Source organism: Vigna unguiculata, chromosome 7 (assembly GCF_037176805.1).
Source record: "Vigna unguiculata cultivar grain cowpea cultivar isolate G323 ecotype 2 chromosome 7, ASM3717680v1, whole genome shotgun sequence".
Classification (NCBI taxonomy): domain Eukaryota; kingdom Viridiplantae; phylum Streptophyta; class Magnoliopsida; order Fabales; family Fabaceae; genus Vigna; species Vigna unguiculata.
Window position 1 is genome coordinate 34,677,032 of NC_140798.1, and position 25,410 is coordinate 34,702,441.

At 34.5% G+C, this 25,410-nt stretch overlaps 4 protein-coding genes across 13 annotated transcripts; 3 read left to right on the forward strand and 1 right to left on the reverse strand.

Moving 5' to 3' along the window:
• Positions 1–704: 704 nt before the first annotated feature.
• On the forward strand, positions 705–4,716 carry LOC114192180 (Pentatricopeptide repeat (PPR) superfamily protein). Of its 2 annotated transcripts, none has more exons than XM_028081813.2 (3): positions 705–876; positions 1,255–3,204; positions 4,321–4,716. In XM_028081813.2, exon 2 carries the CDS (start codon positions 1,359–1,361, stop codon positions 3,126–3,128), a length of 1,770 nt encoding a protein of 589 aa, XP_027937614.2. In that variant the 5' UTR covers positions 705–876; positions 1,255–1,358; the 3' UTR covers positions 3,129–3,204; positions 4,321–4,716. The 2 variants fall into 2 exon arrangements, with proteins under 2 accessions (XP_027937614.2, XP_027937615.2); XM_028081814.2 differs by having other exon boundaries at positions 710–876; positions 1,274–3,204.
• A 1,043-nt stretch (positions 4,717–5,759) lies between these two features.
• On the reverse strand, positions 5,760–7,866 carry LOC114189869 (Pentatricopeptide repeat (PPR-like) superfamily protein). The gene has a single exon (XM_028078590.2). It carries the CDS (start codon positions 7,684–7,686, stop codon positions 5,974–5,976), a length of 1,713 nt encoding a protein of 570 aa, XP_027934391.1. The 5' UTR covers positions 7,687–7,866; the 3' UTR covers positions 5,760–5,973.
• Positions 7,867–8,665: 799 nt separating this feature from the next.
• Positions 8,666–18,656, forward strand: LOC114192752 (putative serine/threonine protein phosphatase 2A regulatory subunit B''delta). Of its 9 annotated transcripts, none has more exons than XM_085665074.1 (13): positions 8,666–9,139; positions 9,742–9,978; positions 10,625–10,730; positions 10,996–11,092; positions 12,164–12,269; positions 12,506–12,596; positions 15,183–15,324; positions 15,438–15,585; positions 15,729–15,838; positions 16,875–17,031; positions 17,270–17,395; positions 17,638–17,789; positions 18,059–18,656. In XM_085665074.1, exons 1-12 carry the CDS (start codon positions 8,996–8,998, stop codon positions 17,776–17,778), a joined length of 1,605 nt encoding a protein of 534 aa, XP_085521200.1. In that variant the 5' UTR covers positions 8,666–8,995; the 3' UTR covers positions 17,779–17,789; positions 18,059–18,656. The 9 variants fall into 9 exon arrangements, with proteins under 9 accessions (XP_085521200.1, XP_027938354.1, XP_085521199.1 ...); XM_028082553.2 differs by lacking the exon at positions 10,996–11,092 and adding an exon at positions 11,697–11,860 and having other exon boundaries at positions 8,667–9,139; positions 9,742–9,992; positions 18,004–18,656; XM_085665073.1 differs by lacking the exon at positions 10,996–11,092 and adding an exon at positions 11,697–11,860 and having other exon boundaries at positions 8,667–9,139; positions 9,742–9,992; positions 18,009–18,656.
• A 2,380-nt stretch (positions 18,657–21,036) lies between these two features.
• LOC114189686 (phosphoenolpyruvate carboxylase kinase 2-like) lies at positions 21,037–22,486 on the forward strand. Its single transcript, XM_028078327.2, has 2 exons — positions 21,037–21,871; positions 21,976–22,486. Exons 1-2 carry the CDS (start codon positions 21,094–21,096, stop codon positions 22,020–22,022), a joined length of 825 nt encoding a protein of 274 aa, XP_027934128.1. The 5' UTR covers positions 21,037–21,093; the 3' UTR covers positions 22,023–22,486.
• The last annotated feature ends 2,924 nt before the right edge of the window (positions 22,487–25,410 follow it).

The window sequence follows — 25,410 nt, forward strand, 5'->3', positions numbered from 1 at the left end:
TACTTAAATCATCCTTGATGGAAATTATTATGAATAATCTTTTGAATTTATATTATTCTAAGTAAATTACATTTTTCACAAATAGTTTGATGAGGATAAATCACTTACAATCAAGCCAAGAAATCAAACGACTACTGCTTGTAATCGAGGGTTAAGTGAAAAATAGTAAGGTTGGTTTTTCACACAAAAATTAAAGAAGTACTTTAGTACATTAATACATTAACTTTTAAGTATTATGGTAACTTGATGTTATTTCATGAAGGGAAGAAAGAAGCAACCGCAGAGGAAAAAAAAAGGTTATAGGTGATACTTAATTGTGTAATTTCCTTAATTAAATGTTGGGGGTTTTTGGACCTATATTTTATATGTAAAAATAATGACAACCATTTAAAATATTTTGAGAACATGGATAATGTGATTTAACGGCAAAATAAAATATAAGGAATTTCACGTTTTGTTCTTCTGCAAAAGACATTTAAATTTTTTAAATATCAATATGTAATATATAATATCTAATGAATTATTTAATAATTAAAAATTATTTTGAATAATAATTTCATTGAAAATGAAAATATTTATAATAAATCGTTTACTAATAAATTGTCATTTTCAAAAACATTTTTAACAAATTCTAAATAAATATTTAAATAAAAGCCAAGTTGATATAAATAAAGATTTAAAATAATATACAAATTCCGCGGCTCGGTGTGTTTTTGTTACAGGGGTAGGCTTGTTATGGGTTTTAGATATAAAAACCCGTAAACCCCAACTACTTCGTCATCTCCATTGCCGCCACAGTCATTGACCCTCCGAAGCTGCTACATTTCTCGACGGTTCTTTCTCAATTGCTTCCACTGTTCACTGTCACTTCTACTGGTGAGTCTATTTCCTTCTCTTATATAACATTCAACCACAAACATTCAACCATAATTTCAATTTCTACTGTCTACAATTGTTTTGCCCCAACTATGGCCCCTTTAGAATCTCTAACCCCTGATTGTTGTTATTACTCTAATCAAAATTTTCCTTCTCCCTCTTCACTCTCTCTCCTCTAGATAATCTTACGTTATCTTATCCTTTCCGTGCTCAACACATGCCTTTATTATCTTTGTTACTATATTGTTACAATATTATTGTGATGATTGTTGGAATTTCCGGTTATGTTATTTCCGTCTCCCATTAGGGGTGTTTGTATGCTTCTTCTCTTTGTTTTTAGTATGTGTTTATTGTAACAAAGTTCTGAACTTTTTATAGCTGAGTCCCACCTTTGTAGGGAAAAGAGGATAGGTGAATGAGAAGTGTGCCAGCCGTTTATAGCTTGAGAGTGTCCAATCAATATACTTGACTGAACAGGTAAGATGGGACATATAGGTGCTCTGCAAAACAATATTCTCAGCTCCCATTCTTTGAATGGTCTGCTTGGTTGCAATAAAGGAGAGAGCTGTATTTTAGGTGCTAGTTCTGCTTTGGATCACAGTTCAAGTAAAGAACCGCCTACCCTACACCGACTTTACTTTGGTGATTACTTTTGTTCCACTAATCACTCTTTTCCTTGGAAAGGATTGCGGTGTAAAAGTTTTCAGGGAAGTGTTTTAATTGATAGAGTTGTTGAAGTTGACCATGGAAGTCGTGGCCTTGGAAGTGACTATGTTGGTGTAAGGAGAAATTCCAGGGAACTAAAGGATTCAAACAATGCTAGAAACTCTCCGAGTCTGGCTCCTGAGGAGGCACCATTTGTTGAAAACGATGAAACGACCAACAACAAAATTCTTCAGAGGCTCTGCAGTCTGGGAAAGTTAACGGTTGCGGCTAGGTTGATTGATATCATGGCACGGAAAAGTCAAATACCGCATTTCCCTTCTTGCACCAATTTAATCCGAGGTTTTATTAGAAAAGGTGTTGTAGGTGAAGCTTGCAAAATAATGAACAAAATGGTCATGTCTGGTGGCATTCCTGATACAATTACATACAACATGGTTATTGGTGGCCTGTGTAAAAAGGGTCATTTAAGATCTGCCCTTGATCTAGTAGAAGATATGAGCCTGAGTGGTTGCTCCCCAGATGCAGTTACTTATAATACAGTAATTCGCTGCCTATTTGATAAGGGGGATTATCATCAGGCAATTAGTTTCTGGAGAGACCAATTGAGAAAAGGCTGCCCTCCTTATCTGATTACTTATTCGGTGCTTATAGAACTGGTTTGCAAATATTGCGGGGCTGCTAAAGCCCTAGAAGTACTGGAAGATATGGCAATGGAAGGCTGTTATCCTGATATCATTACATATAACTCTCTTGTAAATTTGACTTCTAAACAAGGGAAATACAAGGATACGTCTTTGGTTATATCAAATCTTCTATCGCATGGAATGCAGCCGAATGTCGTGACTTACAATACCCTTATCCACTCTCTTATTAACCATCGATATTGGGATGAAGTTGATGATGTTGTGAGGATTATGAATGAGACTTCCTATCCTCCTACACAGGTTACATATAATATCCTTCTAAATGGCTTTTGTAAATCTGGACTTTTGGATCGTGCCTTAAGCCTCTACAGCACAATGGTTATTAAGAACTGTCCGCCAGACATTATAACATACAATACTCTTTTAAGTGGTCTATGTAAGGAGGGGTTTGTAGATGAGGGCATCCAGTTACTTAACCTATTGGCAGGTACTAGCTGTTCTCCTGGGTTAGTCACCTATAATATTTTAATTGATGGGTTTGCTAGAATGGGTTTCATGGAGTCAGCAAAAAAATTATATGATGAAATGGTGGAAAAGGGAATCATTCCTGATGAAATTACTCACAGTAGTTTGACTTGGGGATTTTGCGGGGCAGATCAATTCGAGGAAGCTACAGAGCTGCTAAAGGAGATGCGTAAGAAAGAACAAAGGATTAAAAGTACTGCATATAAATGTGTAATACTTGGATTATGCAGACAAAAGAAGGTTGATATTGCAGTTCAAGTTCTAGATTTGATGGTGAAAAGTCAATGCAATCCAGATAAGAGTATATATTCTGCTTTAATCAAAGCTGTTGCTGATGGGGGTATGCAAAGAGAGGCTAATGATTTGCATCAGACGTTGATCAAATGGAATATTCTGAAAGAAATCAGCTTGGATTAGTTGAAGTTTGTGTGTAAAGATAGGCACAAACACAATATCACACTTCTGGCTATGTACAGATTATACGTTCTCTCAGGTAATTCTTTTGATCCCTTTTTCTCGTGGGAATTGGATTGTGCCTATTTGAATTAGTTTCACACTTCCTCCTAAGTTCTCTGTAATTCTATTTCTTTCTAATCATGGTAGAGGCTAGAGTGAGTTACACACCCTAAGTTCTTCTATTTCTATTTCTCCATATTCGTGGTAGAGATTATAGTGAGATAAAGAATTTTGGGAACAAATCTTCCCCTGAATCAAAGAGGACCCAAATCCTTCGTTCTGATCTCTATTGATTATTGGTTGTTTGTAATGATGACTAAACCCACAAGTCTTTTGTTTCTATTCTAGTTTTTTTTTTTTTTTTTTTTTTTTTTTTTTTTTTTTTAATTTCGATGCAGATTCTAACACATACGTGTTACAATGACATTACTTTGGTGCATTTGCCCTTTTTTTTTTGTTAATTTACAACTTGCCTCGTTCTTTCAGGGCTATAGTGACAATTTGGAACCACCCTTGGTGCTATTATATTTTACTAAATTAAGCACAATTGACTACCGTTGATCTTAAGCAATAATTACATTATAAGTCACTGACATTAATAAAATGAAATGTCCACGTTATATAGGCCATTAGGCTACTAGAGAATTGTTGTTGTAATATTATGTTTATGTTTGGATATCTATTGGTAGATGAAATGGAATGCGAGGTGATGGAGCAAAATAGAATAGAGTAAGATGGGGGCAAACTTACTATTACTGTTCTGATGAAATGTAAAAAAAAAGGAAGACAAATTCCGTATTATACCCTCAAATTAGATGGATGAAAGAGGGGTAATGGATGTTATGGAAGGGGTTGCGTTCCATCTGATTTCACTGTACACTATCTTTAAACAATCCGAATAATGGAATCTATTATAATTCCATCCCATTATTTTTTTGGTAATTCTAGCATATCCTTGAATTTTAATTTCATTTTTTGTCAGCTTAGCTTTTGATATCAGAATATTTGATCAAGTTGGAAGACATTTTACTAGATTTTTATTTAGTAAACCTCTACTCTTGTGCTTGAGATTGTAAAGATCTGTGAATTAATCTTTACCCAGTTTGTATACCTAAGACTCGCTAATTTTTGCTGTGGGTATTTGCCAATGTAGGAAAGCATGTTGGGAAGTTTTGACGGATAGTTGCGTGGGCTGCAAGATCCAACAGTATTGGCTAATACTGTCTCTCAGCACGAACTAGAATTTCGGTAGTTGAGGTTGACATGAACCTGTGCTGGTGTTAAGTTATTTTTAAAGTCAATCCAATCTTCAAGTTTTATCCATGTGTTAATTTTGGTAGTTTAAGTTTGTTTCGTTGACTTGTATAATACAGTCTAAGAGCATTTTTTAGCATTTACCATTCAATTTTAGGGATTGAAGGTTGTCATTATTGCACACATCCATGTGATTTTGCAAGTTATTTTAGGCTAATCATATAATTTAGCCCTTGAACGTGTTTAGAATTCTAATTTTAATTGGGAGTAAATTATATATTTAATTTTAATTTTAGTTTTTGACCTTGAAAGATTATTGTTCAATTGTGCAAAGGTTGTGAGAAAAACATCAATCCTGATATGGAAAATAGATGTTCAAGTAAAGTTGAGTTATGATACTATTTCCTTTGGAGAAATCATGCTTAGAATCTTATTAGATATATAAAGAGTAAGGAAAAGATTGAAAAAGGGGCATTTATGTCATAAAAAATTAATACATTTGATCTTTTTGGTGTCTTGAGTGCTCAACTTTTAGTAGTGAGAAGAGTGCATTATTATCAACTCAGAAATCATATGGATTTGATTTACCACATTTTCTTTTTGTTTAAAGAACTACTTAGTTATCCTAAAGTATTTTAATATCTTCTTAACATACACTTTGCACGATATTAGGTATCCTAGTAGTAAGATAGAGTAAATAATCTATCATTAAGATAGCATGTAGTAATCATGGGTGTCGTTGATTTTTTTTTGGAGTTATCTATGTCAAACATCTTTTGTAGTTCATTGCAGTATTTAGATTGACAAATGAAGATATCTTCTTGAAGTCCAACAAAGAAGGGTAATCTGTCTCAGGTCTTGGAGTGCGATTTGTATTTCTGTTGGAGAATTTTACTTGACTCCAATTGATTTTAAGATGAAATACATGTTCGCCATCGTGAGCCTCTCAAACTCCTGCGTTAAAACTTGTGAATTATTGGCGTATGTATCTATTAGGTGAACCAAAAACAGTATCATCTATAAAATTCTGAAGTAAAAATATGTCATCGAATCATTAAGGAATAGAGTAGAATTAACCTTTTGAAATCTCTGAAGTTACCTATCCTTTCATACCTGTTCGTTGTCAGGTAAGAAGTTATTTTTAAATCTCCAATACATTATTTTATTTACTGCATAAATCATAGTATATTGGCAACTGCTAATTGTTGCTGTTAAGGAATTAAAAGGATTTTTTTAATGATAAAGAAATAAGTTCATGTGATATTTTAAATAACTTTTTATTTCTTTTTTATGTGTTAGTCATTGTTCAGCAAGATCTATATGTTCATGAAAGGATACTTGTAGAAGCAATAGATTTTGACAGATTTCAATTTTCTGTACAAGTCATCGGAAAACAACGAGGCAAAAATTTGGCACTTGAAACAATAGAGACTTGGTAATGACAGTCCATTTGATATTTTCTGTCCTTCAAACTGCCCCTCTAAAACAGTAAATTAGCAAATGACACATTAAGATGATCTGAACAAACTCTCAATTAGAAGACCCAAATAAATCAGGCACGGAAAAGGCTTTGTTTGTTTAAACGTCTGAATAAATCTTGAGAAATAGCATTAATACTAGCAAGGGATTTTGCCAGCTCCACAGCATCACTTGGCCATCCAGCATAGCTAACCCCTTCCACCAACAACGTGTAGGTTGTTTCATTTGGCTGACATCCATTGTCAACCATAACAGCAAGCACCTCAATGGCATCCACCATTCTGTGTGCTTTGCACAACCCAAGAAGAACAATGTTGTAACTAATAACAGTAGGTTGCCACTCACTCCTTTCCATGTCCACCAACAACCCAATGGCCTCATCCACCATCCCATCTCTGCACAAACATGATATGAGTGAATTATAAGTGATCCTATCAGGATCAACACCATTGTTCAGCATCTCCAAAACCATCCCCAATGCTCTAATCTTGTCCCCACTACTCCACAGTGCTCCCAACATTGTGTTATATGAACTCACATTTGGAGGACACCCCACTTCATCAAGCTTCTTAAAGATGGTCAAAGCCTCATCCCCTCTTCCCTTCTTACACAGAGACCCCATGATAGTGTTGTAGTTCACAATATCAGGTAACCACCCAGCAGATATCATATCATCCACAAACCCTATAGCCAAATCCACTTTTCCCTCTTTGCAGAACGCAGAAATCAACGGATCATAGCAATAAGCATCAGGGCTCAACCCTTTCTCCTTCATAACCTTCAACAAATCCACAGCCTCCCCAGTTTTGCCATCACGGCAAAGCGAATTAATCAAAACGCTGTAAGTCACCACATTCGGCTCGCAACCCTTCAACATCATATCAGACATCAACCTCTCCCCAGTTTCCCATCTTCCCTCATTCAAAAGACCCTTCAAAACCAAGTTGTAGAGGTTCAAACTCGGGGTGGTGCTCAAATTGCAAACAAAGTCAAACGCTCGATCCACCAAACCTCGTTTGCACATGCCCCTAACAATCACATTGTAAGTGTACATGTCAGGTTGAAGCCCTCTTGACACCATCTCGTCGAGAAGCTTCATTGCCTCATCAATGCCACCGTGTATGATAGTCGCTTCTATCAAGATAGTGTAAGTGATCACAGTAGGGTTGCAGTTATCTTTCATCAACTGATCCATAACCTTCATAGCCAAATCAAGCTTTCCCCTTGCACAGAGGCTCCCAATTAGAATGTTGTAGGTGACAACATCAGGGGAGAATCCTCTGTTCTTCATTCTTACAAGCACCCCATTTGCAGCATCAAATCTATCGCTCCTGCAGAACCCACTAATCACTGCATTGTAAGCAAAAGCATCAGGGTCACCATGCTCTTCCAGAATCTCCATGACTCGCACCGCTTTCTCCGTTTTCTTTGAAGTGAACAAGCCCTTGATGAGCTTGGTGCAGAGAATGACGTCGGGTTTGTAATTCCTCTTCACCATTTGCTCCAGAAAGTAGAGGGCTTCGGTGTACTTGCCCGTTTTGCACAACCTGTTGAGGGATTTCATGTGATGGGTGTCTCGGAAGTCGTAGTGTCGGGGCCTGGTGTCTGAAGAACTCACCCTCCCGTTTCCCTTATTGTAGTTGTTCTTTCGCTTGCTGGGGTTGTCTTCATTCAGAACCGGGATTCTGCATCTGATGACAGCGTTGGGTTTTGGATGCCACGAACGCTTCGAATTTGTTCGAAGTGAGAGGGTATGCGACAGGAATTCGGTTGAAACTGTTGTCATTGACGATGCTGTGAGTTCAAGTTTTGGGTTTCTCTACTCATCGACAAATGGGTACCCACAAGGGAAGTGGCAGAGGAAAATTTAGGGGTTGGTTTGTGGATAAGGGGTTGAAAGAACGAGGAAAGAGTGCAGTTGGGGGCGTGAATCCAACACCTATACAAAGGTAATGGATTCGAGACCGCAATTATTATTTTATGTTTCTTTACATTTTTTTTATCCTATCTTTTTCGTGTTCATGGATGAGATGAGAGGCACATAGACACAGAAAATGCTCAAACTTATTTAAGAATACAATTATATTGAATTAGCATGTCTTCAACTATAAAATACATAATTACTAACCACTGTAAATACGGAGGCTATCGAGTCTGTATACATTTTTTTTAACATTTTTTAAATATATTATATTAGTAGGTGATAATATTATAATATTATTAAATTAATATATAAATTAAATGAAATATATCAGAATAGATGAAAGAATAATTATTAATAAATAAGAAAAAGGGAAGAAGCATGGATAACAGATTTTATAAAAAGTTTATAAAAATAATGATTAATTTTTCAAAAATTTAATAAATTATTATATTTAAAAGATAAAATTTGTATTTTAAATTGTGGAAAAAAAAGAGAATCTCCTTCTTTATATATTTATATATTGTTATAGATTCTTCTCGACTTTTAGCAATTTAGTAATTTAAATTTACATCTAATTAATAGTAAATTATTAATAATATCATAGTCATACCATTTATGATTAACGTTAATTAATATTGTCTAACCAAAGAATTACATAGTTATATTTTTAGAAATTTAAAATTATCTTATTTTGATACTTTTTAATTACTGAATGATCAATAAATAATAGAAAAGAAATTAAGTCTATTTTTTTTTCTGTTGCTTTCTAATTTAATTTTTCTTTGCAAAAAAAATAAAAAAAAAATAAAATTACATGCAACAAATTCTCGCTCTCTTCCGTTTTCTTTCCTTCTCTCTCAATAATCTTTTCTCGTTTTCCTTCGCTTTCTGTCCATTCCAAATATTTCATCACATCACCATTACCGTACATATTTTATGTTTTTGTTGATTGATTCTAAATTTTAATTCGTAGAGATCTAGGGTTCTGCCCCTGAAGCTCCCAATCTGAATATCTGAACCGCATTTGTTCCATTTCGATACTGCAGTATCAACTTAATGCATTTTTTTAAAGGAGGAAAGAAAAATAAAACTTAGGATCAGCGTTGATCTCTGTGCGCAGTGATTTCGTTTGTGAATGAGAGATACGGTAACAAGATTGTTTTAGATTAACATGGAGGTCGTCACTGATGCGGCGTCGTTGGACGTCGAATTGTTGCTGCTCCCAGACTTTCCCGCTTTGGCACTCAAGTCTAACCACAATTTCATCGAGAAGCTCTTCGACCAATGGTTGTCGCTTCCGGAAAGTAATCGATTGGTAGGCTTCCTTCCGTTTCGGAATCTGAACTTTGCTATATTGCGGATTTGAGGAGTCTCATTAATTCTCTTTTGTTCCCTTCGTTGATATATTTGTATGTATACGTGTGCATGAAGAATGTAGTGATTTGAAATAAATCAATGCTGGTGTTGAAAGGGGTGAGATATAGTATCCGTGGTTACAAGACAATGATTATTTAGATAATTAAGGTTCGGGGAAAAGATGCATCAGTCCTATATTATATTAACTCGTTGACTTGTGGGTACCGTTCCACACAGGTGTGAGAATTATCACTTTTCTGGGATGAATGAGTTGTTCTCCATATTATTGTGTAGTAATCAACTTCAACTGCCATAGTTCTATCTCTTACGACAAATGACCATGACCAATTTTTTGTATATCCTATCTACTCCAGAACAATATCAATAGATAGGCTCCTGGTAATAACTGAAATGTGTGCAATGCTGGTTGAGAACGCTTTAGCTTTTGTATTTTGTTTTTGGATTTCCTGAAACTGTTACGCCATTCTCCTGAACATTCCACAAAAAATCACCTGCAAAGTTGGTGATATTGTTTTAACATCTCCCTTTTTAATTATTCAGGTAACGTCGTTACTCAATGAAGCAAGGTCAGGTGTTCCCTTGAATGTCCCGGGGAATTGCTCTAGTCCAAATGCTACCAGTAATTCTGCGCCTTCCATGTTTCCTGCTGGCACTGCTCCGCCTCTTTCACCAAGGACATCTGGTTCCCCTCGCATTCTGAAACAAAGAGTTGGCTTTTCCAATTTCGGTTCCCCTTTGAAAGTAGTCAGTGAGCCAGTTAAAGAAGTGATACCACAGGTTAGGGCAGTCTGGTATGCCTTTTCTTTTAATTTGTAAAATGTATTATAGAATAGGGAAGAAATTTAAAAACTCAACAAAGAATTTGTAAAAGGAGGATAAGCCATCCTCCTAAACAGAAAAAGAAAAATACCTCTCTGAGAAGATGAAAAAAATTCAGCCTAGATGCTCAATCCCATAACATATATTATATGAAATGACAAATTTTACCCAGACAGTCTCTTGCAGAACACCAAAGAAAGGCTATAAACCATACTATCCCATATATTTATAGACAGTCGACTAACAGAGACATCCTTAAATATGTGACTTTGCACAACAACCATATGTTCCAAAGAAATGAATGAACTGCAGATTATCACAAAAACTCTTACATTGTGGTTTTTCTTAAGCTTGTTACTTAATAATAAAAAGTTGTTCCAAAGTAGAAGAACACTTCCAACCCTGCTGGCAAACCCCCCATGAATATGTAGCAAATAATTTATACCAATCCTATTAAGAACTGCTGTCTAGTTCTCTTAGCTTAGGTTTTGTTTGAAGGTACCTTTCTATTCTGCTGGGATTGTTATGTGTGTCTTTATCCTTCCTTTTTTGTCCCTTGTTTTCTGCCATTTTGATGTCATAACAAATCTTTGCTCACTTGCAGTTCTACTATCAAAATGGACGTCCACCTACAAATGACCTCAAAGAACAGTGCTTGTTTAAAACTGATCGAGCATTCCTTCAACATATGGATGGCCTGCAGGTGCATGGTGAGATATCACACATAAGTAGCTGATATAGCCTGAAGGGCCATTTGTTGCACCTGGGAAAAGTGATTTTATATTAGTTTCATGTTCTAGTTTTCTAAGTAATCAGATATTCGCACCACCCTCTTTAAGTTGAGTAAAAATTACTTATTTTAAATATTGCCAAAGATCAAATGGGGATGTTCTATATAAACTCACTTTCTAATATAATAAAGAGTTGTAGCAGCCAGTTCTGAGAATCATTTTACTTGTTTTCTTGAAATGTCAGAATTCAAATCAATTACTAAGGAAGTTTGCAAGCTGCCATCTTTTTTTTCCACTACTCTTTTCCGAAAGATTGACAATGGAACTGGTGTTGTGACAAGGTGTGTAATTTATTTTTCTTAAACTTGTTAACTTTTTTCGTGTCATGGATTGCGATTCTTGTTTGAGCTGTTGAGAATTTCAAAGTTTTAGGTCTAGGTAATAAGATTGAGGTATTTCAAAAACTTTTTACCAGAAAATGGATTTATTGCTTCTGGATTTCAGTTTTGGTAATAATTTTAATTTTAACGGATCTACCTTATATTTCATTTTCTAAATCTTCTTTTTAATTTTGAGGGTGTTTTATTCTTTGCACCAATTTTTATAACACATTTTCTGGCATTGAACCATCAAAGGCTCAAAGGAAGGGGAAGCCAGACAGTATTTAGGAGAGGCCAAAGTGAAGGAGGAACCAGCCCACATAGAAAATGGAGGGCAGGATTACATCTAGTATACACTTGAGTCTGTATCTGTTTAATCTAGTCTTGGATGTGCTTTCCAAAGATTTACGTTACAGTGCTCCTGACTGCATGTTTTTTAATGGTATAGTTTTAATTGAGAAATTAGGGAAAGTTAAGTCTAAACTTGAGCTTTGGAAAGAACCTTTGGAAATAAAGGGTTTTGTTTGAATAGAAGTAAGGCTAAGTATATGTATTGCTATTACAGCAATCAATAATGCAAAATCAATTGGAAGTAAAACTGGGAGAAGATACTGCACAAGTTCCGAAGTTCAGATATTTGGAATCAATGATGGGAAATCAAAGAGAATGTCACACACAGATGCAACTTGGACATGCAACTTGGACAACTGAAACAACAAAGACATCAAGGTTGTGGATGGCACTATATGGGAAATCCCTTAGTAAATTTCCATTTTAGTCGGGAAAGATGTTTCTAGGCATACTAATGAAATGCTTTCAGTGCAAATTCTTTTACTTTTTCTGAATGACTTTCCGTTTTTTGTCACAATGCTGGTTGAATTATTGGGTGAAATTTTTTGTATTTGATAAGGTATATTGGTTAATTTGGTTCTCTCCTTTAGCCTAGTGCAGGCAATCATTAATGAATGGTCTTGTGCCTAGCAGTTATTATTTCCTTATACTTATTCTTAAATTTGTGAAATGTTCCTATAGGAACGCATTTGTTGAATATTGGATTAATGGCAACATGTTGACAATGGATATAGCTACGGTAATATTCAAAATATTAAAGCAACCACAGCTGAATTACATTACTCAGGTTTTTTCTCTAATTTATTTTTCTTTCCCATGGCTTTTTCTTTCTTTTAAATTCCTTTTGTTCATCCTAAAGGTACATTAAATCTTAGACTATCAAAATATGTCATTTCGTATATTAATTTCAGTTTTATTCTAGGAGGATTTATATTTTTAAAGGGATCTTGCTTGTTGATTTCTTTGCCTTTCATATTTTGTTCATATCCATCTTTCTTAGAGCAATACTCTACTACATTTCAGGATGATTTTAAGCCTGTGCTACGTGAGCTTTTAGCAACTCATCCAGGGCTGGAGTTCCTGCAGAGCACGCCTGAATTTCAAGAGCGATATGGTTTGTAATTGCTTTTTTTTTTGTAAGCATAGGGTTTGTAATTGTAGATTGATGCAATGATTTTAAACTCTTCTATCACATGTGGTTCATTGAAACTTTATTTTTCCTATCGAGTGGAAATTTTGTTTCATTTACTAATCAGTTTCCATGAGATATACTCAGGCTTGGTCCTGTTGTGACTTGACATGGCATCTAATAAGACCCCTATGCCTACGGTGTACATTAGGATACAGAAGTGAAAGTGAGATACTACACTTGATCAGAATAAGGATATAATTGGGTGCCTAACTAACTGCTGACTTGGCATTGGTGGCCTGGGCTGCGCATAAGTTGTTAAAGAGAGAGAAAGTATAAATAGGAGGTCGTAGGAGAGGGAAAGTAGGCTGGAATTGTCTGGAACTTGGGAGAGAATTGGGCTGTCTCGATTTTTCCCTGTTATGATTTTTTCCTTCTGCTATTTCTATGCTCTTAATCTCATTGATTCTGGTTGGAACCTCTGTTATTAATACAACTGGAGTTGGTTGTTCTATCATATTTTTCTGGTTCCTATCCGTATCTTTGTGATACGTTCCTAGTTCCTGATAATAAAACAAAGTTAATCATATGATTAGAAACAAGGATAGTTGCAGGCATTAAAATAAGTAACATCAACAGAGTAAGAACATATATGTATGAAGCATAAATTTATCGTAGTATAAATAACAATGTTTAAGATGAAGGCATATCATTGGTACTAAAAATGGGCATATTCTTATTTTTTTGCCATCGTGTATCAGTAATCCAAAATAAATACGACAATAATATTTGGTTGGAGTGCATCTCTTTGTTATACAGATGATAGGACGACAAAAATGAGCTTCATAAGGTGTGGGGGGAGGGGCAAGGCTTAAAGCAATGTCTAATTTTGTATAAATAAATAGGCTTTTGAACTCCAGTTGTGAGATTAATCAGGGATTTTTCTGCATGTGTTTCACTGTTTCTGATTTCTAGTAGGCAGAGCATTCTTATGTTTCAGACTCCATTCATGTATCTCATGTTTATATGCATTTACTGTTTAATTGGTAAATTACAATGTTTCTGATTTTATAGTGGGCAGCGTATTCTTAATATTTCAGACTCCATTCATGTATCTCATGTTTATATGCATTTACCGTTTCATTGGTAAATTATTGTTTAGGTAGTTCCACTTAATTAACACTGTTAAGAAAGAGAAAACATTGACATTTGACTGAAATGGTGTCTGAATAAACAACGGATGCAAGTTTATAGTGTTATTATTGCATTAATTATACATACATGGGGTATATTCTGTTTCCTATAAAAAATATTCCATTCTTATAGGCCACCATTATTACAATAAGTACAAAATATATTACTCTGATTTTCAACAAATACTACCCCTGTTCCTTTTTAACTATCTTGCAAGGTTTTTATGTAGACATGAATAAATGCAATGAATTTTGTTGATCGTAATAAAACTGTTAAGAAGTTTCCTATTTTACCCTTTTTTCATTTCTAGTTCATAATAAAATTGTGTTAGTTTTTCCTTTTTCACTTTCATTGTATGTGCAAATAAATAATTAAAAATTAATAGAGAACTAACTGTATAATTGAAAAAAAATATTAGTTATCTTATTTGAATAGAATAGATAAAGACAAACAAAAAATTTCAAAAAACCTGACACATATAAGGAACATAGAAAGTAATGACCTAGGTGGTAGTCATCACCAAGTCTATTACTATATAACCTATGTGATACAAATTTTACCAAATAAGTTGTATCCTGTTTCTCTTTGAAATTAATGTGGTGTTAAAGTCTGTCTAATATTAATGTTGGGTTACGTACAAATATCTAAACACTAACTTCCTGCTCCAGATTTCAAATGTCTAGCATAAAGGGTGTGTAAAGGTGTCCGACTTTGCTTAAAGTAAAAAATATGGCTAGAATGTTGTCGCTTTATAACTTTGGGAATCTTCCTCCCTTGAGCCTACTTTTGATTTTGAGGGTGAACAAGCCCAGTCCATTTTAATATGGTATTAGAATTTAGAGCAGTGCCATTCAATGGGAACTGTCCTGACACAGTTCCATTGCCACATTCCTTATTGAAGTATGTAACCAATTTGTTTTTAAACTTTTTTCCATAATTTCCAGATTAAATCTGTAGCAAACTTTCTGGTAACTACTTTACATCATATTTAACTTTTAGTTCCTCCTTCCAGTGATCGGAATTAATAGACTCCTTCTCTATGTTCTTGCTTTGTCTTTAAATTCTCCCCCTTAAATCCAACTGGGTATAGGTTAGTTAAGCAGTTATTTAATTAAATCTTATTCTTATGACATGATAGTTTATATCGGAAATTTAACTATGAAATTATTTGAATGTGCTAAAAGAAGCTTATGAGAATTATGAACCATTTTGGTTACTCCAAATAAATTATTCAGAAGCTTTTCCAGTGGCCTTCTAAAGGTGATTGTTGAAACTTGAAATCTATGCCAGTTTGGTTTTAACTGGTCTTGATTTCTGGTGCAATATTTTATTTAGCATTGAGTACGCTAATCTTAATTTATTTTTTCAATGTCCCAGCTGAAACTGTAATATACAGAATCTTTTACTACATCAATAGAGCTGGAAATGGTTGTCTCACTTTGAGGGAACTGAAGCGTGGAAACATAATTGATGCAATGATGCATGCTGATGAAGAAGAAGATATCAATAAGGTTTTGAGGTAGATAAACTATGATTATCTTTAACTTTACACATTGTCTCTGTTTAGGTGCCGAAACATTTTCATACCAAAATATACTGACTGTTTTTACTTGACCTGATAATTTACTGTAGGTACTTCTCTTATGAGCATTTTTATGTTATATACTGCAAGTTTTGGGAGCTGGATACAGACCATGATTTCCTGATAGACAAAGAGAATCTTATCAGATATGGTAACCATGCGCTTACCTACCGAATTGTTGATAGAATATTTTGTCAGGTTTGTGTAGATTACTTGTTTCTTCTGTCTTTGGGATTTAATTGTTTCTAACTTCAGTAACGGACCCAACACCCCTTCTCTTTTATTTATGAAATCATTTACTGAAGATGCAGATTTTGACTTGCTTCAATATTATCTCTCAGGTCCCAAGAAAGTTTACCAGTAAAGCTGGGGGAAAGATGGGATATGAAGATTTTGTTTATTTCATACTGGCAGAAGAGGATAAACCATCTGAACCAAGTCTTGAGTATTGGTATTTGCTTCTCATTCATTATCTATTTCATTTGTTGGTTTCTTTTTCTGAAAGGAGTTATCAGATTAGTTTCTCAGGATGCTGCTTTATTTGATTGGATTTTGAATGGTGCACATCCCTGTGTTGGGGTCCATTCTTATGAAGCTTTATCTGTAGCTAGACGTCTAGAATGTTATGTACATTAATCAAAGGCATTGTTCAAAACAGTTCTATTTGTGCCAAGTAACCCATGTGCTTGAGACCGTGAATATGTTGTTGTATGTTTGGTCAGCTGCATCATTCTATGGTTTAATCAAGTTTAGTATCAAATGATTATAGTATACTAGAAGAGAGTTGCTGAAGGATGCTTGGCACATCAGAAAATCGGACAGTGGAAACTGAAGTATTGAAAATTTGGGCCATATTGTGCAGAACAATTATAGGAAAATTGATAATGAGATGAACCTTTGCACTTTTCCATCTATCTAACTTTAAGTCTGGACTTGGAATATATGATAGGAACATCGAGTGGTATGGAATTCTCAGTGGAGTACTAGTGTTTGGTTCTCCCCCTTAATAGCTACCTAGCTTTTGAAATGGGTCCCAAAACTGCCTTGGTACTTATCAATTTAAGGCTGGTTGGTAATGTCTCGGAAAAAGCTGCCTGCAAAGGGTTCACCGAGTGAAGTGCTGTCGAGTGAAAGTTGCCGATACATGGGCCCTTAGGTTGGTGCTAGGAACATAGGTATCATGGGGTCCTAAGCCCCACATTGAGTTGTGTGGAATGCTTGGTGGAGTATTTATGTGTTTTCTTTCTCCTCATTTAATATCTAGCTTTTAAAGGTGGGTTCCCCAACTGTTTTGGCACTTATTAGTATACTTTTCATCTTTTGCAAAGTGTTGGAGCAAAATGATATGCTTTACATTGTAACTGCTCTTTTATATCTTCTTCACCAGAAAGCATGCTAATTGGAGTTGATATTTGACATTGTGGTTAACTTATTTTCCAACTTTTTAACTATCATGGTATAGGCTGACTTGAAAATATTACTATTAGGTTCAAGTGCATAGATTTGGATGGAAATGGAGTTCTGACAAGAAATGAACTGCAATTTTTTTATGAGGAGCAATTGCATCGGATGGAGTGCATGGCCCAAGAGCCTGTGCTTTTTGAGGACATATTATGTCAGATAATTGACATGATTAAACCTAAGGTTTGCCTTCCCGTCTTTTTGCTGATTGTTTGATCTGTTATTATAACATTGTTAGGTAACATTACCTGGAAAAGTGAGTGCAAATCTAGTGAGCAGTTTAATTTTTTTTCCTGGAATACAGCTTATCCCAAACATATTGCCCCCCTTCTTTTTTCCTCTATATCTTTGGTTGGTGTCATGTCAGTGCTGATTTATTATTTTGGATGACTTTTAATCAGTTGAAATTTTCGCTCTGCAGGAGGATAGTTTTGTAACTCTGCGTGATCTGAAAGGTGGTAAACTTTCTGGAAGTGTTTTCAACATCCTGTTCAATCTCAACAAGTTCATGGCCTTTGAAACTCGTGACCCATTTTTGATCCGTCAGGTGCATGAAATATTTGATAAATTTTATTGCATTGTTAAGTTGTAGGTGGGCTTGGCTACTGTTAGTGACATCGTTAGTAATTGGTATGCATGTATTCATGACCTTTGAAACTCGTGACCCTTTTTTGATCCGTCAGGTGCATGAAATATTTGATAAATTTTATTGCATTGTTGAGTTGTATGTGAGCTTGGATACTGTTAGTGACATCGTTAGTAATTGGTATGCATGTATTGTGTGATTAGGAACGTGAGAATCCAACATTGACAGAGTGGGACCGATTTGCTCATAGAGAATACATCAGGCTTTCAATGGAAGAAGACGTAGAAGATGTCTCCAACGGAAGTGCAGAAGTCTGGGATGAATCACTGGAGGCTCCTTTCTAAAGATATTTTAGGTAAGTGTTTTCAAAATAATACTTTCTTTTGACTTCTGACCATGCTACATGCTTAGAAGTTTGATTTATGTTGCTTGAAAATGAAATCAGGAACATGAGGTCTTCGTTCAGTTCAGTGTCTATTCCCTCTTCTCTCTTTTTTTTTAAATTCTGAATTTCTCTTATTTTGGGCATTGTATATATATGTATGTGTGTGTCTGTGTGTGTGTATTAGCACAGGGATGAACAGAAATTAATGCCCCATAACTGATAGACTGGCCATTATTCAGAGACACTGGGCTCCGGATCAGCTTTTAAGTGGGGACTGTGCCAATTTTGCTTCAACTAGTGGGAAATTCCGAAGCTAAGAAAATGTGATTTTGGTGGGCAAGTTCCAACAATATTCTGATATGCTGGTAGTGATAAAACTTTGGGCCATTATCATGGAAGTTTTGTTGCCTTCTGTCGCTATCCGTGCAAAATGAGGATGTTTTCTGAGAAGGTTGAATCTTATTAACATCAGTGAGTATGTTATTTGGGGGACCCAAGTTGTTAAGGAACATAAGTAGCAATATTTTCTCACCTTTGGAACTTTTAGTAGTTTGCTTCAGTGATCGACCCCCTTTTTCCCCAGATCTGTTGAAGAGTGCATTTGTCTCATCATCTCTGGTTGCCGTCTTTCACTGAATATTTTTGTTAGGCGTCGAAGAATTTAACGAGTAATGCTAGACAAATAAAAATGTCACATTTTTTCTTTTTCTGGATGATAAGATTTATCTTTCAAGATGTATGCAGGATTATATTGATTCTTCCGTATACATATTAGTTGACTGTTTTTTTCTATTGGGAGGACGGTGGGCTGAAGAGGGTGTGTGTACGTTTCATCCAGTCGCTTTGTGTTTTGCATATATTTCTTTTCAATTATCCTACTTCTGTCTGGTATTGCTAAATCCAGATGAAGGTTGAAGATGACCAAGTGCCTATTTGTATTAAGTTTAGGAGCGAAAAGAAAAATTGCTTTAGGATTTGAGATTGACTTAAAAAAATGCAGCCCAAGTAAGAAATCAATATCTGGAATATGTTACCCAGATTGTTTAAAGGTCAACTAGTAATTGGTTTGGGATTGATCAGTTGGATTGATAATTTATTGACACAGTGTAGAGTCAGTATTTTTGGGCAAAGTCTTAATTACTAATCAATTATTTGACTGGATAGGTGCAGGCTTTATTGACTCATTTTGAATCATATTTGAATTTGTATAAGTGCATCTGACTATACTTACAAATTGAAAATTATAGAACTATTAATTTGTTAAATAAATGAAATTTAACGCAAAATTGTAGTGCATCCCTGAGTGGTGTTTTTTGGAGGGGGAAATGTTGGGTCAAGAGTGAAGACCTGCTCACTTAAAGCATGGACTTAATCGTACCCGTGGGTAGAAAGAGTAAATTGGAGTGGCATAAAGCTATGCAACGTGGTTGCTAATCGTACTCTTCTCTCCAATATCTGGATCGATTGTCCTGTCTTGTACGTTGCACTGTCCGGTAAGTCATACGGAGCCTGCCATTTTTCAAAAATAAATAATCCTAATCTTTTTTAAGGTGCTCTTTTCTTAATGGCTTCATATCCGGAAAAGCTGTGGTCCATATCCCTATCATCATTTTCAATGGACCCAGCTCAATAACTTTTCTTTACCTTTCTAATACAAAATACATTTCACAATTAACAAAACAGAAAATTGACCCCAAAAGAAGCCATCCAGTTCTTGGATTTAGGCAAAAATATTGCTATGGTGGTGGGAACAATCACTTGGTACCCCACAAATCTTCCACTTGTTTAATTTTATCAAAATATCCTGCGCTTTTTTAAAATTGGGATTTAATTTTTGTGGGCGTTAGATCGTTTGAGTTTATAGATTAGATAGAACTTCAAATCCCACCCTTTTAGTTAGAAAAATTAGTTTCCCGATTATTAATATATTCATTTTGGTATAATTTTTATTTCTTGAATGTTAAACGTGTATATGCCGTATAGGATGTCCTTGGCCAGTTGGATTTGGTTGTAAAGAATAGAAATAGAGTTCACTAAAATGTTCCGTTCAATTTGGATTACGTCTATCAAGCATCGAGCCTAATATTATTATTATTATTTTGAAGAATTTAAGAAAAATATATTTTTATTCTATTTTTTCTAATAATTTAAATCCAATCTACAACACATGTAAAATATAGAGCTTATGGCATATGAAAGTAGGAGAAAAAAAAGGAGAAATATAGGAAATGGAATAATAATAATGTGATACTGTGTTCGTGTCAAATCTAATTAGGAAAAAAAAGTTGATAACATAAAATATGATAAAAAAAATTCACTCTGAATAAGAAAAGGTGGTGTCACAGTAGAAGTTAGGTTGTGAGCTTGTAATCAAACTCTAGGTGTGAGAAGCCCATAGAGGTGAAGTCAGCTACTTTACCAAACTTCAGCCTCAATACAAAAGTCATGCGAATTTCTGACTATTAAAAAAATTAAGACTTTCGGTTCCTCAGGAGGTATATTCTAAGGATATAGCCTTTCCTTATTCCAATTCGTTTACTCCTCGTGTTCAGATGCAAAGAAAAAAGAATCCTCCTTTATAAAAGCATTAAAAATAAGCAGTTGTAAACACAACAAAAGCAAACCAAGAGATTCAACTTGCAGAATAACAAACCAAATTCATTTCTCTAATTCACGCCTAATTATAGACACTTGTACGTGCTTTAAATTAGGGATGTCAATGGTTCAGTTCAGGTACGCCACAAATAATATTCACGAGCACAAGGAAATTTTTTCATCCTACTTCAAACAAATAAAAAAATAGTTTCACTATCACCTTCAAACATTTCTGTCATGCTATTCGGTAAATTAATTCCTAAACATTCGAATTTAGTTATTCTAAACGGTAACATTTTTATAACTCCACCTTAACTTATTTTTATTATTAAACGATATAAAATATATTCAATTAAAAAAACATATCTAGTAATTAGATTTATAATATAATAAATAGATAAATAAAAGTAGGTCGAAGTTTTTAGTTAACATATTTATTATTTTAGTATATGTAGTTGAAGGGAAGGGCAGAGAGAGAAGGTGATAAGTGGTGTAGTGTAAGAAAGAGTGAAGAAGTGGTATCCAACAACGAATATTCCTTTTCAATACTCCGCCACACATTGGGTCCCTTTCTTTCCCCATCTTTCGCGTTTCCCCTTTTTTTCTATAAAAACAGAGTAACCAAACAAACCCCACAACACAACACAAAAGAGAAAAAAAAAAAACGGAAGAAAGAAGAATGTGCGAAGCGCTGAAGACGCAGTACCAGGTAAACGAGGAGATCGGTCGTGGACGATTCGGAACCATCTTCCGGTGTTTCGACCCTCTCACCAACGAACCCTACGCCTGCAAGGTCATCGACAAGTCTCTCCTCGCCGATTCCACCGACCGCGAGTGTCTCCAGAACGAACCAAAATTCATGACTCTTCTCTCTCCTCACCCAAACGTCCTTCAAATCTTCGATGTCTTCGAGGACGACGATTATCTCTCCATCGTCATGGACCTCTGCCAGCCCCACACACTCTTCGACCGCATCGTTAACGGCCCAATCTCCGAGGCCCAGGCGGCCGTCCTCATCAAGAGCCTTCTCGAAGCCCTGGCCCACTGCCACCGCATGGGCGTGGCCCACCGCGACATCAAGCCCGACAATGTTCTCTTCGACTCCGCGGATAATCTCAAGCTGGCGGACTTCGGGTCGGCGGAGTGGTTCGGCGACGGGAGCACCATGAGTGGCGTGGTGGGGACGCCGTACTACGTGGCGCCGGAGGTTGTGATGGGAAGGGAGTATGATGAGAAAGTTGATGTGTGGAGCTGTGGTGTTATTTTGTATATAATGTTGGCAGGGATCCCTCCTTTCTACGGAGACTCTGCCGCTGAGATCTTTGAGGCTGTCGTTAGGGCTAACCTCCGCTTCCCTTCTAGAATCTTCCGGAATGTCTCCCCCGCCGCCAAGGATCTCCTCAGAAAAATGATCTCTCGAGACCCTTCTAGAAGGTTCTCAGCAGAACAAGCCTTGAGTAAGTTCTCATCACTTTCTGCACAACAAACAACTCTTCCATCTTCATCTTTCTACTTCATTTTGGGGCTTTTGTGTTGATGGTTTTTTTTTCTCTCTCTGTAGGACACCCTTGGATCTTGAGTGCTGGTGACACGGCTCAGTTGACTTGAACGTGAGATGAATGCAATGGAGCTAGATATACTTATATATATAGAAAGAGATAGAGAGAAAGAGAAAGAGAGAGACGACCTAAGCTACTTGAGATGGTTGGTGTAGCTGATTTTGCCCCTTGTCTTTGTTCTCTTCTACTATGACAATAAGCTGGTCTACTCGTGGTGGCAGAGGAAGGAACGGAACAGAGGAAGCTTCTGTAAATTCTGGTGGTTGCAAGTAGATTTTTTTCCCCTTTTTTTTTTGTTTTTTATCATGGAATCTGAGGGAGACTCTGTATGTATGTATGTATGTGAGTCCAGAGAATCTTGTTTTCTTCCACTCTCGATGATTTTCTCTGTATAGAAAGTGAGAAAGTGGGTTATCTCCCAGACTCCCCCACTACAAAGTGCAGTTTCAAACTGCCTCTGTTCTTCTTGTAAATGCAATAACCATAATAATAATGGTAATTTTGAGTGAATAATGTTACTGGATTCTCAATCTCTTTTCATCTCAACGTTTTCTTTTACCCTCATCATCAAATTAAATACAGATTCTGCTGTAAAAGAATCGATTCAGAGAGGAAGATAAAAGAAAAACCTTGAAGTGAAGGGAGGAGAAAATACAGAGGAAGAAGATGAAGCTTCAAATGAACATTTTTAGTGGTTATTTTATTGATAATTTTAAAATTTATTTTGTTCGAACTTTAAATTTCACACACCAAGAAGATCTATGATGTGTATTTCAGATACTCACATGTCAAATTTTGTGTGTACTTTCAGCAACAATTTAGACTTGCTGAATTTTCAAGCCACAAGCGAACCTGTCTTTAAGGTTTACAGAGTCTTCAGCACGACTGAAGACTTCTTTTCTTTGGAATAAAATATCCGTAGCTATAATATAAATGTATGTTATCACACCATTAATATTTATATATCCTCCTCATGTTGTAATTATAAAAAAAATGTTTAAATTTTTATTTTGAGATAGTTTAATGTTTACAAAATAAGTCCTTTCTAAATTACTTAACCTCTAATTCAACTCAATTAAGTTGCTAAATAAAAATATATATAAATCCAGCTTGTTAAATTAAACATCATTTAATCCCAATCCTTACCACCATATCAATTGAGAAAATTTGCTAAAAACTTGCATTAAAGTATAATAATTAAAAAAGTTAGTGTCTACAATGGCCCTTGGATTTAGCTTTGAGACCCTTTAGAAAATAGTTCTTCTGACGGAGACATTTATAAAAATGTAATATTTAAAAATATAACTTATTTTATTGTATTAGTATTTTAACTACTTTGGCGGTATCTTTTATACATATTCTCCATTGTCTTATTTTTAAGAATATTGTGCTTATATTTTATATAATCACATTTAATTTGTTGTATCTTTTTACTATAATAACATAACCCATAATAAATTTTAAAATAAATTAGTTATAATCTTTATAAATAGAAGTTAAATATTTAGTTTAATTAAAAAAAATATTTTGATAATTACATTCTCAATAAGCAAATAATGATTTTCTTTATTATAAAATTATAGTTCAAATTTTAACTTTTATATCGTCCTTTATGTCTCAGTTACACATGAACATAACCATATTAAAATACGATGTAAACTTTTCAATTTCAGCTTTTCAATTTCAGCGAATTTTTATATCTATGTTGTCTTCATAATCATATAGCATGAAAGCCTTTCTACCTCATTTCTAATATAACTATAGTCTAATATCTTTCAAAATTTTCAAATTCCCACTATCTTAAATTTTTTAATTTGAATTCAGATGCTTGGACTTCGATTCCCTCCAAACTAAAGTATAAAAAGATTTGTTATCTCGATTACTTTTTAATGTGGTTGATGAGTTGGTTTAATTTAAAAAACTAACATTTTTTAAATTATTTTATTTGATATATGGTCTCAGGTGGTATGAGAATTGAGGTAGATTGGTCTTTTATACTTCGGATTTTCGTAAAACTAAGACAAAATTAGGAATGGCAATGGCAAAGTGGGCCAACTCGATCTGTTTTGGCTTACCATACGTTTTGATTCACATATGTAATGAGCAAAATAATTGTTTTTTTATTTTTCCATAATAATTTATATTCACATTATCGAAATAATTTTAAATAATTAGTATAAAGAATCAAAGAAAAGGAATAATGGCAACAAAGATTATAACTAAAGTGAAATAGCAAAATGTTTCCTTACAAGTACAAATTTGTTAACCTAAAAATGCATAAAAAGATATTTCATATTTAAGAACGAAAATCATTATCTTATATACAATAATTATGCATTATAATAATAATAAGGTTTAATTACTCTTTTGGTCCTTGTTTTTTTTTTAAATGTCAATTGATCCTTCAATTTTTTTCAAGTTTTAATTTGGTCCAGATTGTTAAAAATTTGATGCAATTTGGTCTTTTTTGTTAAATTTCTTAACACTAATCAATGTTTTTTTTTTTATAAAAATTGACATTATGATAATGTTAATTACATCAATAAAGCAATTCATCCTTATTACCAACTTCAATTTTTGTGAAAAATCTTTTATCTATATCAAGAAATTTAACAAAAATGATCAAAATTACATATTTTTTTAAAAATCAGAACCAAATTGAACTTAATTTAATATTTTTGGACAAAATCAAAAGAAAAAAAAGTAAACATAATAATAATAATAATAATAATAATAATAATAATAATAATAGAAAGAACTTACATAAATAACATAATAAATATTGTGGGCATTAAAAAAAATATTTAATGGGTCATCCCACCCTGTCCCGCCCCCATGTTTAATTACTGCAGGTTGCGCAATTTTGCGGACAAGCAAGTTCAACGTCTAAATCCACCTCTAAACTGTTACTCCTTTATGTCCCAATTTCAAAAATAACTGAGACAGAAAAGCTAAGTTAAAAATCCGGGGTTTTGTTTTTATTATAAAAGTTTGCTTTGGTTCCATATGTTTTGCCTAGTTGTGTAACTATAATAAATATTAAATATTATATTTTTTGGTTTAGGTGGGAAAAGAATTATGAAGAAAATAATAAGTTTTTTTTTGTCTGTCCGTTTCTTAGAGAATTGGTGTGACATGTAACCACTAACAAAGACCACGTGGACTCAGGTGCTCTGTTTTTAATAAATTCTATTTAATAATCAGCTGCAATTCTAATTCTCTTCATCTTTTTCTTCTTTTCTCTAAAACTTGCGTGGGACTCGTTTATTTGAACAGATGGAGAAGTATAACAATTATTATCAATCAGCATGAAGTCATATTGCATGTGATTTCCGATTTAATTATTAAAGTATTAATAAATTTAAAATATGTAGCAATTATTTTTAAATGACATGTTAACATAAACCATTATAGTTGTAACTGTAGAGAGATGCTGA